The 19491-nt window shown below is 45.3% G+C and overlaps 1 protein-coding gene across 1 annotated transcript in view; it reads right to left on the reverse strand.

The window, feature by feature from the left end:
• LOC126474327 (paired box protein Pax-6-like) overlaps positions 1 to 19491 on the reverse strand; it is a 287364-nt gene that overhangs the window by 25659 nt on the left and 242214 nt on the right. Inside the window, exon 4 of the mRNA XM_050101794.1 lies at positions 427 to 780. Within this exon, the coding sequence (XP_049957751.1) occupies positions 427 to 780 (354 nt within the window). The remainder of the gene's footprint in view (positions 1 to 426; positions 781 to 19491) is intronic.

A 19491-nucleotide genomic window follows, 5' to 3' on the forward strand; every position in this document is an offset into this window, starting at 1 on the left:
TTGTCCAATGAATACCCGTTCATCATCTGCGTTTCTTCTTGGCCAGTAGTGTATATGAAATGGAAACAAATTTTTGGTGCCCCTGAAAGTAGATAGATAGCGGTGGCATTGGTCCAGATTACGTCCCTTAGCACTTACATCCCACTCCTCTTGCCATGTGTGCAAAGGCCAACTTTTAAGGGGACATGTCGACTGTATCGGTACATGGGTTATTGTGTGTACCTTATCTTGTGTCCCCATCTCTAACCAACACATTGCAGCTCTCTATTTGCTCGTGATAGCTATCTGGTATATTCCGTGCACCACACTTAGTGCATCCACAGAGGTAAACAAGTGACACGGTAGCGACTTATAGTATGGGATGGTAGAGGGGAATTGGGAAGAGAGGGCTGTGATTTGTGATTCGCAGATCAAGCGGCGACGCACCTATGAGGCGCGGCACGATGAGGTCGGCGGCGTCGTGGGGGGCGGCGGCCTGCCCAGGCGCCTGTGGCTGAGCGCCGGGCGGCTGCCCGTGGTGCGCCTGCGCGGCTGCGGCAGCGGCGGCGGCGGCGGCCGACAGGCCCAGCCCCAACGGCGCGGCGGCCCACAGCTGCGGCCCCCAGGGGAAGGCGTAGCCCGCGGGAGAGTGGCCGCTGGCCGCAGCCGCCGCCGCCGCACCCGGGTACAGCCCGTAGCCCGCGGCGCGCGCGAACTCGGCGGCCGCGCGCTCGGCCGCGCGGTTGCGCAGGATGCGGTTGATGCTGCTGACGCTGGGCGCCGTCGCGTTGGTGCACACTCCTGGAACAAGGCGAACGCTTCAGCGCCGCTGTTCGCTCGGAGGCTGTAGCGCTACTAACACATACAGGGGACGGTGTTGCGATTGACATCAAACGAAGCGCTTCGTATGTGCTCGCTTGTGACGTTGTGAGTTTGTACAACGTTGCGAATTGAAGACATACGTGACGTCCGAAAGCAACACAGACAAGCTTTATGGACTGGTTCCTTACACCAAAACAATAAAAGAAGTCCGCTAAACATGGGCTCGAAAGTGCATACCTTAAGACCTAAGAGCACCTGCTCAGTAGAAATGTGATTCACACTAGCTAAGACGAATAAGGGCTCAAAGTATGCATTTCAGGACCCATGTTTAATGATATTTCTTCCTTGTTTTGGTGTGAGGAAGCTGTCCCTTGTCGGTGTTCTTTTGGGACACCCCGTATAAATAACAGTGAATGATGTCGCTAGACGAACATGCGTGGATATTTAATGTGTGCTTGCCTGTATTGAAGAATGTACCATAAGAATTTGTGACAGTGTTAAAGGCATAGCAGTGCGTCTGATTCATGTGTTGAAAGTGGAGGTAATGGTTTCAGTACAGTACACTTCGTTGTTGTTGCGGTCTTCAGTCCAGAGACTGGTTTGATGCAGCTCTCCATGCTACTCTATCCTGTGCAAGCTTCTTCATCTCCCAATACCTACTGCAACCTACATCCTTCTGAATCTGTTTGGTGTATGCATCTCTTGGTCTCCCTCTACGATTTTTACCCTCCACGCTGCCCTCCAATACTAAATTGGTGATTCCTTGATACCTCAGAATATGTCCGACCAACCGATCCCTTCTTCTGGTCAAGTTGTGCCACAAATTCCTCTTCTCCCCAGTTCTATTCAATACCTCCTCATCAGTTATGTGATCTACCCATATAATCCTCAGCATTCTTCTGTAGCACCACATTTCGAAAGCTTCTATTCTCTTCTTGTCGAAACTATTTATTGTCCACGTTTCACTTCTATACATGGCTACACTCCATACAAATACTTTCATAAACGACTTCCTGACACTTAAATCTATACTCGATGTTAGCAAATTTCTCTTCTTCAGAAACTCTTTCCTTACCAATTCCGGTCTACTTTTATTTCTCCTCTACTTCGACCATCATCAGTTATTTTGCTCCCCAAATAGCAAAACTCCTTTACTACTTTAAGTGTCTCATTTTCTAATCTAATTCCCTCAGCATCACCCGATTTGATTCGACTACATTCCATTATCCTAGTTTTGTTTTTGTTGATTTTCATCTTATACCCTCCTTTCAAGACACTGTCCATTCCGTTCAACTGCTCTTTCTAGTCCTTTGCTGTCCCTCGAACCTCAAAGTTTTTATTTCTTCTCCATGGATTTTAATACCTACTCCGAACTTTTCTTTTGTTTCCTTTACTGCTCGCTCAATATACAGATTGAATAGCATCGGGGAGAGGCTACAACCCTGTCTCACTCCCTTCCCAACCGCTGCTTCCCTTTCATGCCCCTTGACTCTTATAACTGCCATCTGGTTTCTGTACAAATTGTAAATAGCCTTTCGCTCCCTTTATTTTACCCCTGCCACCTTCAGAATTTGAAAAAGAGTATTCCAGTCAACATTGTCAAAAGCTTGCTCCAAGTATACAAATGCCAGAAACGTAGGTTTGCCATTCCTTAATGTTCCTTCTAAGATAAGTCATAGGGTCAGTATTGCCTCACTTGTTCCAACATTTCTACGGGATCCAAACTGATCTTCCCCGAGGTTGGCTTCTACCAGTTTTTCCATTCGTCTGTAAATAATTCGTGTTAGTATTTTGCAGCCCTGGCTTATTCAACTAATAGTTCGGTAATTTTCACACCTGCTGTCTTTGGGATTGGAATTATTATATTCTTCTTGAAGTCTGAGGGTATTTCGCCTATCTCATACATCTTGCTCGCCATGTGGTATAGTTCTAACGGAATGTTGTCTACTCCCGGGGCCTTGTTTCGACTTAGGACCAGGCTCCTACAAACACAATTCAGTTAAGAAATTTAAAAAGAAGTGTTATAATGGGACGTCCTCTTCTAGCATCACTTTTCCTCAACAATAGTTGTCGATAGCAGTATTATTTTTCGAATTTTGGCCAGGTCAGTTTAATCTCAGTTGCTTTTCTGAAAAGCTTCATATAATTTTATACACAGTATCTTATATTTCAAGTTAAAATTTATGAAAAGGAATTACTATACAAAATATTTTAGTTTCGTTGTTATAATCGATAGGTAATGGTTCGATGTACAGTTAAAATTATTTTTTTAGAAACATTTGAAATTACGAATTATTTACACACTTAAAATATGTATTATTAATTACGAAACCCTGTACTGTTTACTATGTGTATTTCTGGATTCATTTATGAAATAACAATCGAAATTAATAATGTAACGAAAACTAGTAGGAATTCATTTTTTGAGAAAAACCCTTTGAAACATTGTTATTTCCTTAGAGTGTGAGAATCGTAAACTTGCCTCTGATGTGATCACATGTATTCTGTATAATAGGAGCGATCAATGTAATTTGCGCTTTGTTAATGTGAAAAATCAAAATACTGTATGGTATACTAAAATCTGAGAAAGTCAGTGGAAAACATATTTACGTAAAAAATTCTGCAACAACAATCTTCCAGTTTATTTAGATGAAACCAACGGTGATGACCTGATGTTTGATTTTTAGCTTCAAGAATCAGATGCCTAGACAAGAAGAACTGGAGCCACCTCAATATGACTGACTTGAAACTGTATTGTAATCTTCTCTCCTCTCAAATCTCCGTAAAAGACTTTGCTTATCAATTACTTACACTAGGCACTGTTTAATGTGGATAGTAGATGGAAGAAGGAAGCAGGGGGCAGATTACAAAGTACAATGATAAAAATAAACCAATGAAAAATCTGATTATTGGAGAAATTGTGGAAGAAATTACGGTACGCTGCTCTATAGGTAACTAAATTACACACACGAAGTAAGAGAGATTTGAAAGCAAATTAATGTACACGGGAAACACTTACTTAACGAAGCAAATACACAGATCTTTATTATTACATAACTGACGAAAACGTCCCGAACACAGCAAATGTGCAGAGGAAAATTGTACCATAGTGAGACATTCTGTGAGGAACAAGAAAGAATATTAGCCAACAGTATGTCATATGAGAAGTTGAAAGAAAAAAAATAAAAACGAGCTTATCATTGTGTTCATAGTGTGAGCGTTAGCATACATCGTCTGATGAAAAATATCCAAACACTCCAATGTAATGCAGAACTAACCAACCACACGTCACGAGAGGTGAGCTCGCCAATATAAAAGGAAACAGGGAGTAGTATATCGTCTCTATATTAAACTTAACTGAACTCCGTCCGAGCAGGCCTCGTACGGCTCACCGGTACCGCCTGCCCGCCATGTCATCCTCAGTCGACAGGCGTCACTGGATGCGGATATGGATGGGCATGTGGTCAGCACACCGCTGTGCCGGTCGTTGTTAGTTTTCCTGACCGGAGTCGTTACTTCTCGATCAGGTAGATTCTCAACTGGCCTCACATGGGCTGAGTACACCTAGCTCGCTAACAGCGCTCTGGGGCACCGGAAACTACCCATCCAAGTGTTAGCCAAGGCCGAAGGCACTTAATTTCGGTGTTCTGACGGGGACTGGTGTTATCAGTGCCTCAAGGCCTTGACAGTATTGATTGTATATAGGGTGTATGACAAAGGACTTTGAAAACTCATATCGATTTATCCATTTAACCTACAGACATGACTTTGGTACCGTTTTATGGCAAAATACATATTTTTTCCAGTAGTTATTTGTCGCATATCCGATCTGAAGTCGGTTTGTTGCCAAACTCGCTGTATGAGACGTGCGCCTCGTTCAGTTGCGATGTAGATTCTAGCTCTGAGCTCTGGTAGAGAAGCTGGTAACGGTGGAAGAACACGGTACCTTTGATGGTTCCAAAAAAAAAAAAAAAAAAAAAAAAAAGTCATCAGGTGTCAGGGACGGTGAACATAGGGCCATGGAGCTGACTCACCGCTGTGGCCGAACGGTTGTAGGCGCTATAGTCCGGAACCGCGCTGCTGCTACGGTCGCAGGTTCGAATCCTGCCTCGGGCATGGATGTGTGAGTTGTCCTTAAGTTAGTTAGGTTTAAGTAGTTCTAAGTCTAGGGGACTGATGACCTCAGTTGTTAAGTCCCATAGTGCTTAGAGAAAATATATACACTACTGACCATTAAAATTGCTACACCAAGAAGAAATGCAGATGATGAACGGGTATTCGTTGGACAAATATGTTATACTAGAACTGACATGTGACTACATTTTCACGCAATTTGACACCAGTCACTGAGACACCAGTACCCAGAACAACCAGCTCTGGCCGTAATAACGGCCTTGATACGCCTTGGGCATTGAGTCAAACTGAGCTTGGTTGGCGTGTACAGGCACAGCTGCCCATGCAGCTTCAACACGATACCACAGTTCATCAAGAGTAGTGACTGGCGTATTGCGACGAGCGAGTTGCTCGGCCACCATTGACCAGACGTTTTCAGTTGGTGAGAGATCTGGAGAATGTGCTGGCCAGGGCAGCAGTCGAACACTTTTTGTATCCAGAAAGGCCTGTACAGGACCTGTAACATGCGGTCGTGCATTATCCTGCTGAAATGTAGGGTGTCGCAGGGATCGAATGAAGGGTAGAGCCACGGGTCGTAACATATCTGAAATGTAACGTCCACTGTTCGAAGTGCCGTCAATGCAAAGAAGGGGTGACCGAGACGTGTAACCAATGGCACCCCTTACCATCAGGCCGGTATTGCGATGACGAATACACACTTCCAATGTGCGTTCACCGTTATGTCGCCAAACACCGATGCGATCATCATGATGCTGTAAACAGAACCTTGATTCATCCGAAAAAATGACGTTTTGCCATTTGTGCACCCAGGTTCGTCGTTGAGTACACCATCGCAGGCGCTCCTGTCTGTGATGCAGCGTCAGTGGTAAGCGCAGCCATGGTCTCCGAGCTGATAGTCCATGCTACTGCAGACGTCGGCGAACTGTTCGTGCAGATGGTTGTTGTCTTGCAAACGTCCCCATCTGTTGACTCAGGGATCGAGACGTGGCTGCACGGTCCGTTACAGCCATGCGGATAAGATGGCTGCCATCTCGACTGCTAGTGATACGAGGCCGTTGGGATCCAGCACGGCGTTCCGTATTACCCTCCTGAACCCACCGACTCCATATTCTGCTAACAGTCATCGGATCTCGACCAACGCGAGCAGCAATGTCGCGATACAATAAACCGCAATCGCTTTAGGCTACAATCCGACCTTTATCAAAGTCGGAAACGTGATGATATGCATTTCTCCTCCTTACACGAGGAATCACAATAACTTTTCACCAGGCAACGCCGGTCAACTGCTGTTTGTGTATGTGAAATCGGTTGGAAACTTTCCTATCAGCACGTTGTAAGTGTCGCCACCGGTGCCAACCTTGTGTGAATGCTCTGAAAAGCAAATCATTTGCACATCACAGCATCTTCTTCCTGTTGGTTAAATTTCGCCTCTGTAGCACGTCATCTTCGTGGTGTAGCAGTTTTAATGGTTAATGTCCAGTTGTATATATATATATATATATATATATATATATATATATATATATATATATATATATACACTTGCTCACCTCGACGTATTCACTCAAGCGGAAAAAGCGGAAACCGGACATTCCGGACATTTAGGAAATCCGCGACGTCCTACCAAACAGTCAGAACTTGATCTATTTTCCTTCAAAATGGCACGAAGACAAAGTCTACAAGTCGTATGAATAAGTTTGTACGAATGTTCAAAGTTGTAAATTCCTTTTTAGTAAACGCTATGCAGAAGAAGTAACAGCAGAATTGGTCAGTGGGGACAGATCATTGCCTTTGAACGTGGACCTATCTGCCGTAGTCCACTGTTGGTGGTGTGATGGTAAAGTGGAAGCACGAAGTGGCAACTACGGGTAAATCAAGACCAGGAGGACCCCATGTACTGGCGGACGCGAACTGGCGAGCATTATCGAGGATTCTTATAAGAGATGTCATGAAATAATCTGAAGTAATGGTTTGTAGACAACAACACTCCTGGAATCGAATGGTCTGGCCAGAGTCCCAACTTGAAGCCAATGGAGCACCTTTGAAACGAGATGGAACGTCGACTTCCCGCCAGATGGTAGCGTACAACATCACTAACACCTCAGATTTCGTCTCTTGAGGAAGACTGGACTGCCGTTCCTCCACAGACCTCCATGCCCCTCACTTAATGTGTCCCAAGCACAGTTGAAACCGTTCTAAAAGCGAATGGTGGACACTCCCCACATTAATACCCACTAATAGGTGTCCGGATACTTTTGATCACATGGTGTGTAATCGAGGGATAGCGCAAAAACGACTCCTCAAGAGTGTCAGATAGATCCATGAGAAATCGCATTGACTGTATCAGTCTCTTTGATACGCGACTTTTAAAGTACTGTAGTGCTTCTCGCATAAAAATCCGACTACAATTATTTTAAAAAATTTGACGACGCCTTTCTGATTACTGATTTTTCGTGTTCTTATTTCTTTTTGATCATGCACTGTAAACGTTTAACACAGGAGAAACCACTTTACCATAAATCGCTATTGAACTACCGAGTACTGTGACTGTCACATCTGCGTGCTTCAGAAACAAAGGTGGAAAGTTGACAGGTGGCATAGAGCGTGCGAGTGAAGGTCAAATTGCGTCCAGAGATATGGTTATGTGAAACTGCATATACGTTCGGGTAAAATGGAATGAGTGTGAAACTTTAAGCGAAATTAAAGAGTTTCTTATAGGACTTGAAACCACGTTTAACTTCCTTTGGAAGGACATGTAACAGTATTACAGTTTACGAACAACAATGAAATACGGAAGAAAGTGCGCAGATAACTTCTGGAACAGTACAAGAAATCTGGAGATGACTTCTTCGCAAGAGTCGTGAAGGGGGATGTAACGTAGCTGCATCACTTTGAGGTGGTAAAACGGTAAATTATGGATCGCCATCATGCAAACTTGCCGGAGAAGAGGAAATTCAAAACTGTGCCTTCAGCAAAAAAGGTAATGGCTATTGTGCTTGCTGATAGCGAAGGTCTGTCGCTTGTGGACATAATGCTACACAAAAATACTATAAATTCTGGCGCGTAAATGGCAACAATTAAAAAACTTTAACGCACTCGACAGCACGGGGAGAAAAGCTCGATTCTTTGACGTTGCACGATAACGCACGGGTGAGCAAATCACGATCGAGACCACAAAATTTTGGTGGAAAACATTGAAATAATCACTCTACAGCCCAGATGAAGTACTGTGTAATTATCACCTATCTGATACATCTAAGCAGGCCCTTTGTGGAACGAGTTTTCTAAATTACGATTCCCTTGTGAAGGCTCCTAAACAATGGTTCAAACGTGCTGGTTTTGACTTATAACATATAGGTACACAGGCCTTAGTTCCCACGGTGGCGTAAAAGTCAGTTGAAAGGGGTGGATATTATGTGGGCACATGATATTTATCTCACAAGAATGCATCAACGTACTAAAAAGGTATCAGACGTTTGCAAAATAAATTGCATATTTACAAAGCTTTGCGCATTTCTTTTGGAGCGATCCTTGTATTGTCAAGGGTGATCGAGCGCTCAAGGTCACCGAAGGTTCAGTACGTAAGGTTTTCATATGTTTTTTGCCATTATATTCATCTTTGCTGTACTAGGACAAAGGAGTATGAGCGCACTGCACGAGTAGTGGATAAGGTCCTTGACTCTGCGTTAAATGTAGTCTGTGGTGTGCCTGGCCGCCAGTCAGTTGTGCAGAGTTAGGGGATTCTTATTAGAGGCAATTGTGAGCAGGAGAGTCTTAGAGAAGGAGATCTGATGTTTATGAATGTTATCTGGAATACTTAGTTATAATGATGAAAACTTCTTTGTAAAGATATTTTCTTGATTGTATGGACGGAGAAGATTTTTGGAGGAATACTTGAAAATAAGCAATGCACGTGTAAGAATGAAACGTTTGTTTGTCAGAACTATTAACTGAAGGAAATCTTTGTGCCTTAGATAATTAACAAGTTAATGTTCATAGTTAGTGTTAATTTGATCTGGTTTTCATTACGTTACAAATAACGCAACTTCTTTAAATGTCTGCAATTTTTGTAATGAGTAAATTTTGTACCCGTTAGAGTCTTCTTACGCTTTGCTGTCTTTTTTGACAATAATCCGAGTCTAATTTTTCAGAAGCACTTTTCTTTAAAGAAAAACTCTCCTCCATAATTCTTAGTACATTTTTAAACATTTTGTCGCGTGTGGATTGCGCCTTACGCCACACGCAACCACAGACTCTTTCTGGTAAGCAAAGGAAAATGTAGTAGTGAGTAGATTATATTTCTTTCGCTGCTGCATTTGCTGATTTCAATTTGCTCCCGAGAACGCCAGTACAACAGACACGAAACAGAATGCTGAGCAAGAGGTAAGTTACTTTTCTTTCAGAGCAGATCTCACTTAGCATTCTTGTGAGCAAGCAGTACGTAGTCAGAATTTTCAGGTTTTGTGCCAAGTAAGCAGAGTAATTTGCAGTGAATCTTAAACAGTTATTTTCTTCCGCGTTGAGCAGTACTTTCTTTTGCGGCTATTTTGAGTCAGACATTGCACTTCATGTGACTTAACTTTCACAACGTATTTCAGAATTGAGTGTCTGCTGTATAGTTTTCACTGAATGCACAATTAGCTTCTTTCAGGATTTAACTAGATTCATTTTCGTTATTTCAAATTCAGCATGTCACTAAGATTAAAGTTTTGTTTCACGATAGAGTTCAGAAACGAAATAGAGAGCCAACCAAAAGTCATTAGACCTATTGCCCAGCAACTGAATGCATATGTTAAGGACATATTACTTGAGGATACAGTTTTTGAAAAACAGTATTAAGTATTTTATACATATGTAGATAAACTACGTAGAAAATCTACAAGTAGAGAGAACAGCACGAAAGAAAGACAGTCGTATCGCATCGTCATCGAAATACTTGCATCGTTCCGCCTGCGAATAGCGCTCAGTCGTGGCGTAATTATGCAGAGGAGGAGGGTGCAGCATTTACCGTCAGTCACACCTAGTGGCCGTAGTTAGAGACCTCGCATCATCCGGACATCCGCAGTCGCCGGTGATCAACACGATCGGAGCCATCAGCCAAACCGCAGGGGTCCTTCTGGACCTCAATGGGAACCCCATCCGGCCCCTCTCAATCCAAACAATATCGCCCGACAAAAACCTTTCTGGGCCCGCAGTCCGTCAAATGTACACAAGCCCAAAAAACGGGAACGATTTTCCGAGAATCAGCCGAACCCATCTCCCTTACGAATGGCGCGCGAGTCGGAGCGGCACGTGTGTGTGTGTGTGTGTGTGTGTGTGTGTGTGTGAGCGACCGGGTTGACGATTGTCGCCGGGGGGAAGGAAGGGAGCACAACCGTTCGCGGTCGGCCTAAAGAATCCATCCCGGCAGAGCACAAAACGACGCGCCGAAGAGGAATGTCCCCTCTCGCCCTCGTGGCCATCTCTAAATAGTGTTGATGCTCCAGTGTTTTGTTCGGTAATTGGTTGTTGAAAACTCTGGCCCGGTCTGATTGGCGCCCCTTTGTCGAGTTGCTAATGGAAACCGGGACGGCAACAATACGAGTCACGCTTCTCATTTGTCGGGACTCCCGCTGCGCAGACACCGCGCCACCGCCGGTTTGTCCCGCCGTCGCGTCCGGGCGCCCCGCTCAAAAACGTTATAAGCCACATATTTAAATCCCCGGGGGGATCACTTCGTGGAATTTGTTTCGTCCGGCCGTGCGCGCGCGCTGAGGATGCTGGGAACGGCGGCGGCGGCGGTAAAAAGCGGCGCAGTGCGGTGGCGCCGCAGAACAACGTGTGAAACACAGGCGGCATTAGACATTCGGCTCGCCACTGTGCGCCGCCGTAATAAGGTCCGGTGATTCGCGGCAGGGGTCCGGCCCCCGTAGAGAGCGAGGCGCGTCTGAACAGCAGGATTCATCTCACACGCCGGCCGGGCGAGTGCCTCAGTCGCACGCTGGCTTCGACACCTAGCGTCCGCACCTCGGTCATTTATACTGGCTGAAATGGAAAGTGTTACACCGTGAAGCACCGGTCCGATATACATCGAGCTGTGTGGAGATGTTCATCACATAACGGGTATCAGATGATTAACCTCTCATTCCTTCCGGAACTGATGTTCATCGTCGACACCAGTACAAAGTGTGACTCCCTCAGGCGGGTATACACATTTTGAATTCGTTGTAGCGTGGAAGGATGCAGACGTAAAATATCGTATCGAACAGGCTGTCAGTTCATGAATGAGTGCGGATTTTGAAAGCCTCGCTCGCGGGTAATTCGGCTTGCCCTTCTCTCGCACGATATTCTGCGAACTATCGATGAATGTAGTCGAATTAAGTTGGGTGATGCTGCGGGAATTAGATTAGGTAATGAGACACTTAAAGTAGTAAAGGAGTTTTGCTATGTGGGGAGCAAAATAACTGATGATGGTAGATATAGAGTGGATATAAAATTTGTACTGGCAATGGCAAGGAAAGCGTTTCAGAAGAAGAGAAATTTGTTAACATCGAGTATAGATTTAAGTGTCAGGAAGTCGTTTCTGAAAGTATTTGTATGGAGTGTAGCCATGTATGGAAGTGAAACATGGAAGGTAAATAGTTTGGACAAGAAGAGAATAGAAGTTTTCGAAATGTGGTGTTACAGAAGAATGCTGAAGATTAGATGGGTGGATCACATAACTAATGAGGAGGTATTGAATAGAATTGGGGAGAAGAGGAGTTTGTGGCACAACTTGACTAGAAGAAGGAATCGGTTGGTAGGAAATGTTCTGAGGCATCAAGGGATCACCAATTTAGTACTGGAGTGCAGCGTGGAGGGTAAAAATCGTAGAGGGAGACCAAGAGATGAATACACTAAGCAGATTCAGAAGGATGTAGGCTGCAGTAGGTACTGGTAGGTGAAGAGGCCTGCACAGGATAGAGTAGCATGGAGAGCTGCGTCAAACCAGTCTCAGGACTGAAGACCATAACAACAACAACATATCGATGAAGGGCAACAGCCACATTCCATATTGCTACATTTCCAAAAGGCGTTTGCCGCAGTGCCCCAATGCAGACTGTTAACAAAGATCCGAACATACGGACTATATTCCAGACATGACAGTGGCTCGAAGACTTTTGAAGTAACAGAACCCAGTACACTCTCTTGGACGTCGAGGGTTCATCAGAGACAAGGTTATCATCAGAAATGCTCAAAGGAGGTGTGATAGGGCCGCTATTGTTCTCTGTACAAACTACACTGGTCCTTATTCTTTCTAATTTCCTGTCTCTTCACGCACATTCCGTCGTTTTTTCTTCCGTTTTAGGAAGAATTTGAAGACTTATTTTGTGGAATCTGAAGACGAGAGACCCATGCCGCAGTGTTCAACAAGTGGCGTCATGTCACTACGTGTTGTTTATGGCTGTTTGTGCGTGTGCTTGCCTGCTATCAGAAATGGTTCAAATGGCTCTGAGCACTATGGGATTTAACATCACAGGTGATCAGTCCCCTAGAACTTAGAACTACTTAAACCTAAATAACCTAAGGACATCACATACATCCACGCCCGAGGCAGGATTCGAACCTGTGACCGTAGCGGTCGCGCGGTTCCAGACTGTAGCGCCTAGAACCGCTCGGCCACCCCGGCCGGTGCCTGCTATCATTCCAAAGTGAAACATACGCTGTGCAGCAGAGGATGCGCTGATGTGAAACTTCCTGGCAGGTTAAAAGTGTGTGCCGGACCAAGACTCGAACTCGTGATCAATGCCTTTCGCGAGCAAGTGCTCTACGGACTGAGATACCCAAGTATGACTCAGGAACCCTCGTCTCAACATTACTTCCTCCAGTACCTCGCTCCTGCTTTCCAAACTTCACGGAAGTTCTCCTGAGAAACTTGCAGGACTAGCTCTCCTGGAAGAAAGGATATTCCGGAGACGTGGCATAGTATTCCGGAGACGTGGCATAGCTACAGCCTCAGCTTTGTTTCCAGCGTGAAATTTTCAAATTGTAGCGGAGTAATGAATTCATATCAGTCAAGATTTGGACGTGTTGAAGAAGCTAAGCAACTTCTCGGCCATTGCGCCACGGGTTCCTCGTGTTCAACTTCAACACAATATGTCTTAAGGATAAAAGGAAAAAAAGTAGGAGGTGCGCGTGAAGAAACACGATATTCGAAAAAGTAAGGAAATTTCTAATAACACAAAGACGATCTGATTGATAGCGTGAGCAGCGATCTGCGACTTTTTTCCTAATAACTCTGTAGTGCACGTCACTGTTGAGTGAGTGCAGGACGATACAGAATAACTTAGACAGAATTTCAGTTTTGTGTAATGAATGGCAGCTTGCTCTGAATGTATGTGAATGTAAATTAATACAGATGAGTTGAAACAATTCTACAGTGTTCAAAAACAGTATTAGTGGTGTTACAGATGACACAATTACGTCAATTAAGTATCTAGGCGTAACGTTGTAAAGACATGTAAAATGAAACAAACACATAAAGTGGGTTTCATTTAACCCCTTCAGGCGGTAATCACCCCTTTGTTGGAGACCACTGCGACTGATTGCCGCTATCGCCTGCTACATAGAAAGGCCTTGCCTCCTATGAATGCGATGCTCTGTTCCCTCAGAGCACGACAGTTTCGGACAAGCGTTCCCATTCGCAGTTCATTTTCCTTCTGAAACCCTCTAAAATCTCCATTGTTATTCAGTATACAGGACAAAAATAAACTGAAGATGGAAACGTGTGTCCGATACCGCTATCCACCAAGGTTCAAATGGTTCAAATGGCTCTGAGCACTATGGGATTTAACATCACAGGTGATCAGTACCCTAGAACTTAGGACTACTTAAACCTAACTAATCTAAGGACATCACACGCATCCATGCCCGAGTCAGGATTCGAACCTGTGACCGTTGCGGTTCAAAAATGGTTCAAATGGCTCTGAGCACTATGGGACTTAACATCTATGGTCATCAGTCCCCTAGAACTTAGAACTACTTAAACCTAACTAACCTAAGGACATCACACAACACCCAGCCATCACGAGGCAGAGAATAACCCCGACCCCGCCGGGAATCGAACCCGGGAACCCGGGCGTGGGAAGCGAGAACGCTACCGTACGACCACGAGATGCGGGCGTGACCGTTGCGGTCCCGTGGTTCCAGGCTGTAGCGCCTAGAACCGCTCGCCCACCCCGGCCGGCTATCCACCAAGGTATCGGAGCATCGTGTTCATGGGGGGACAAGGCATGTCTATGCAGCATCTACATCTACATCTACATGGGTACTCTGCAGTTCAGACTTAAGTGCCTGGCAGAGGGTTCATCGAGCCATTTTCATACTACTTCTCTACCATTCCACTCTCGAAGGCACGTGGGAAATAGCATCACCTAAATCTTTCCGTTCGAGCTCTGATTTCTCTTACTTTATTATGATGATCAATTCTCCCTACGTAGGTGGGTGTCAACAAAATATTTTCGCATTCGGAAGAGAAAGTTGGTGATTGAAATTTCGTAAATAGATCTCCACTGGCAGTCGTGGCAATCAGTCGTGATCGCTGACTAACCAACAACATTGCGAGACGTTCCGCTTACAGTCCGTCAGCGTACAAAGACGCTTTTGCTGACGAAGGGTTGGCGGAGTGGCTGGTGGCAGCGCCAATTACTTGGACGGTCTGCAGTATTGTTGGAAGACACGGGTTCCTATCCTCGGTTTGTCCTTGAGGGCACCCTCTACAGCCCCTAGAAGTTTGTCGCAACATTTCTGGGACATTATATATATATACCTAGATGTAGATGAACATGTCTGGCTGGATCAAAATCGGCAAATGCAAAGGCAATTTTGGGGGGTACCACTATGGAGCATCATGGGGCCGCTAATATTTACAGTTTTTATTAATTGTCTAGTCGATAACGTTGGTCACTTCTTGAAGCTATTTGCGAATGATTCAACGAGAAGGTTGCAAAGCACATAGGCTGTAGCGAAATGGAGAGATTACAGAGAATATACAGGGGGACTGCTTGTTGTCCCTGAACGTTAGTACATACAACGCACTGCGTATAAATAGGCGAAAGTATGCACTAGTGTTTTTTTTTTTTTGAGTCCTCTGTCTTCTGATTGGCTTGATGCAGCCCGCCATCAACTCCTCTACTGTGCCAACATTTTCATGTCAGAGTAATTGTTGCAAACTGTGTCCTGTCATTTTCTGTATGTATTTCAATCTCTCTTTACCACTACTGTTGTTATCTCTACATCTCCCTCTAGGCCCATGGAATTCATTCCCTTTTGTTTTAACAAATGTCTTATCTTCCTGTTCCCTCTTCTCGCCAAAATTAGTTGTGCTAATTATAAAATTATTGTAAATAAAATGGTTTCGTCTCACAAAAATTCTCACTGTAAACGAGAGAGAATAAAAATGGGCGTTGCGCGCTAATTCTAGAAATGTGTGTTTAATTTTGACCTGTAAAGATACTGTGCCGTTCGGTGTGTGCTAAACTTACTGCTTGAAGGATACTACGGGACTTGTATAAGAAGTTTGTCATTTGTCGCACTTGTCTTTAAAAGTTACGTTGCGAACAGCCGTTCTGATGTTAATAAAAGACGGAAAAGGCGAAGGAATGTTCCCTCATCACTTAACAAACCCAACCTTAGACAAAGAGCAGGAAACAATGTGCTACAGAACAGACGCTATGTGATAAAAACTTTCGCATTCTAAAAGATTCTTTTGCAAAAACTGAATAAGACTGGAAAAATCGACATTATGTTCATGCAAACCTAACTCAAAGATTTTAGGTAAATGTATACATTTATGAAAATTCAATGTGCTAATTATAAAATTATTGTAATTAAGATGTTTCTGTCTTGAAAAAATTCTGTAAACGAGAGATCATAAACATGCGCGCTGCACGGCAATTCTAAGAATATGTGTTTATTTTTTATATATATACACGGCTGTAGATACTTCAAGTGCGGATGCATCGTATCTTCTGAACCACTGCGGGACTTCGCGAATGCTACTAGCAGTGGGGCTAACGGGAGGGGGCGCTATTTATTTATACCAAAAATGAAGACTTGTTATGTAATGTTTTGAATCAGGTCGTACATCTTACAGTTTATGTTTGTCATCTTTTTTGTAGTTTTCTTTTTTATTTTGCTTTTATCTCCAATACTTGACGAAGAATGATACCTTTTTTTTTTTAAGGGAGTGCTAGTTGCGTGTAACAGGTTGAGAATTTGAGTTGGAAGGGAAGCTTGACCGGATGGGCGAGGCGTTTAGGTTCAAATCGTTCAAATGGCTCTGAGCACTATGCGACTTAACTTCTGAGGTCATCAGTTGCCTAGAACTTAGAACTAATTAAACCTAACTAACCTAAGGACATCACACACATCCATGCCCGAGGCAGGATTCGAACCTGCGACCGTAGCGAGGCGTTTAGGGAAAGAGTTCTAGAGCAGCAGAACATCCGGGTTCGAGTTTCCGGTCAGTTACAAATTTGCGACCGTCACTACTGATTTATTTCAATGCCTGTAGCCGGCGGAAGTCCTGATTTGTCGTAATGAACATAAGTAGGTATAAATCTCATATTGTTTGTAATTATTTCTTCCCAGTGATAAGTAATGTTACAGTGGTGAATACTTACACCTACACTCCTGGAAATAGAAAAAAGAACACATTGACACCGGTGTGTCAGATCCACCATACTTGCTCCGGACAAAGCGAGAGGGCTGTACAAGCAATGATCACACGCACGGCACAGCGGACACACCAGGAACCGCGGTGTTGGCCGTCGAATGGCGCTAGCTGCGCAGCATTTGTGCACCGCCGCCGTCAGTGTCAGCCAGTTTGCCGTGGCATACGGAGCTCCATCGCAGTCTTTAACACTGGTAGCATGCCGCGACAGCGTGGACGTGAACCGTATGTGCAGTTGACGGACTTTGAGCGAGGGCGTATAGTGGGCATGCGGGAGGCCGGGTGGACGTACCGCCGAATTGCTCAACACGTGGGGCGTGAGGTCTCCACAGTACATCGATGTTGTCGCCAGTGGTCGGCGGAAGGTGCACGTGCCCGTCGACCTGGGACCGGACCGCAGCGACGCACGGATGCACGCCAAGACCGTAGGATCCTACGCAGTGCCGTAGGGGACCGCACCGCCACTTCCCAGCAAATTAGGGACACTGTTGCTCCTGGGGTATCGGCGAGGACCATTCGCAATCGTCTCCATGAAGCTGGGCTACGGTCCCGCACACCGTTAGGCCGTCTTCCGCTCACGCCGCAACATCGTGCAGCCCGCCTCCAGTGGTGTCGCGACAGGCGTGAATGGAGGGACGAATGGAGACGTGTCGTCTTCAGCGATGAGAGTCGCTTCTGCCTTGGTGCCAATGATGGTCGTATGCGTGTTTGGCGCCGTGCAGGTGAGCGCCACAATCAGGACTGCATACGACCGAGGCACACAGGGCCAACACCCGGCATCATGGTGTGGGGAGCGATCTCCTACACTGGCCGTACACCACTGGTGATCGTCGAGGGGACACTGAATAGTGCACGGTACATCCAAACCGTCATCGAACCCTTCGTTCTACCATTCCTAGACCGGCAAGGGAACTTGCTGTTCCAACAGGACAATGCACGTCCGCATGTATCCCGTGCCACCCAACGTGCTCTAGAAGGTGTAAGTCAACTACCCTGGCCAGCAAGATCTCCGGATCTGTCCCCCATTGAGCATGTTTGGGACTGGATGAAGCGTCGTCTCACGCGGTCTGCACGTCCAGCACGAACGCTGGTCCAACTGAGGCGCCAGGTGGAAATGGCATGGCAAGCCGTTCCACAGGACTACATCCAGCATCTCTACGATCGTCTCCATGGGAGAATAGCAGCCTGCATTGCTGCGAAAGGTGGATATACACTGTACTAGTGCCGACATTGTGCATGCTCTGTTGCCTGTGTCTATGTGCCTGTGGTTCTGTCAGTGTGATCATGTGATGTATCTGACCCCAGGAATGTGTCAATAAAGTTTCCCCTTCCTGGGACAATGAATTCACGGTGTTCTTATTTCAATTTCCAGGAGTGTATAATGTATTTTGTCTGATGTTTAGCTTTATTATATACTGATTGGGATGGAATACTACAAAATATTGTGGACTAAAGTTAGAGATGGCAATTTCTTTCTCGATGTTGGTCGGATTCCGGATTCTGTCAGCAATCCACAGTGCCATATGGAAATACTCCGTCACAGTGGTTTAGTGACCTCATTCACAGACGTAGGTGATTTCAGGAGTGGTCTCTGTGAGCCGCCGCCTCTGGCTGCTCAATGAAAGTCACGCAGTTTTCCCAGTCGCTCTCTGGCGGTGTAACGTAATAAGACTGGAGCCCGACCATGCAGATTAGCGGTGACTGACGCTGCAGAGAAATGGAGCGCGACGCGTGACGCTGGAGAGCAGGCGGCCTCGCTGGAGCGTGTCGCGGCGCCAGCGACCGACTGGAGCTGGAACCTTCCTGGAAGGCCGGCGCCGCGCGCCACAATGGAGGCTCTGGACGCCTCAGCGGCGGTGGGTAGGATGGCGCTGTCAGTCCGGCGCCGTGGAGGCTTCTGGGGGGCGCCGCTTTTTTTTACTGAGCAGAAGGGCGAAATGGCGCGAGAACACTCACAGAAACATGTCTTGCATTACCATATCATGGATTTTGTCAGTGGTTTCCTTTGTGGTGGCCTCAATTGGAGGGAACGAGCGAGCTTCGCCTTCGGTGCCTGTCCGACCACGTTTAAATTCATTAATCCGAAAGTCAATGGTCTTCAATTACGACACAGAGACCACGTGAACTTCATCCAGTTCTATTTTGATTTGTGCGTCAGCCTAACCCTACAAATGAAAATGTTTACTAACAGCACTAAACTTAGTTTTCTCCATTTTCAATCGCAGTCGACACAGTGACTGATTCAGACGCCTGTTGACAGTCAACTGTATGCTGTATATTGTTGAAATTCTGTATACGACCCCTGGAAAAGTCGAGCATACGAACCATGAAGGTGCAACAAAAGCGTTCCATTCTTTCATGGAAATCTACCAGACTTATCAAACCACCCTCAGTATTCGTAAAAACAGAAAACTGCTGTTATTTGTAGCATTTATGTACACACGTACATGAACTATTATTATAATTAACACTGTTTCATAAATATTTTTAAACTGTTACATTTTTAAACTGAACCATACTTCATACACACTGTAGCACCGAAGAATCTTGTCTAGGCGTGCGTATTCAAATACAGGTATATGTAAACAGGCAGAATACGGCGCTGCGGTCGGCAACGCATCTATTATAACACAAGTATCTGGCGCAGTTGTTACATCAGTTACTGCTGCTACAATGGCAGGTTATCAAGATTTAAGTGAGTTTGAACGTGGTGTTACAGTCGGCCCACGAGCGATGGGACACAGCATTTCCAAGGTCGACATGAACTGAGGATTTCCCATACGGCCATTCCACGGGTGTACCGTGAATATCGGGAATCCGGTAAAGTATCAAATCTGCGATATCGCTCCGGGCGGAAAAAGATC

This window comes from Schistocerca serialis, chromosome 4, assembly GCF_023864345.2.
Source record: "Schistocerca serialis cubense isolate TAMUIC-IGC-003099 chromosome 4, iqSchSeri2.2, whole genome shotgun sequence".
Taxonomy (NCBI): Eukaryota; Metazoa; Arthropoda; class Insecta; order Orthoptera; family Acrididae; genus Schistocerca; species Schistocerca serialis.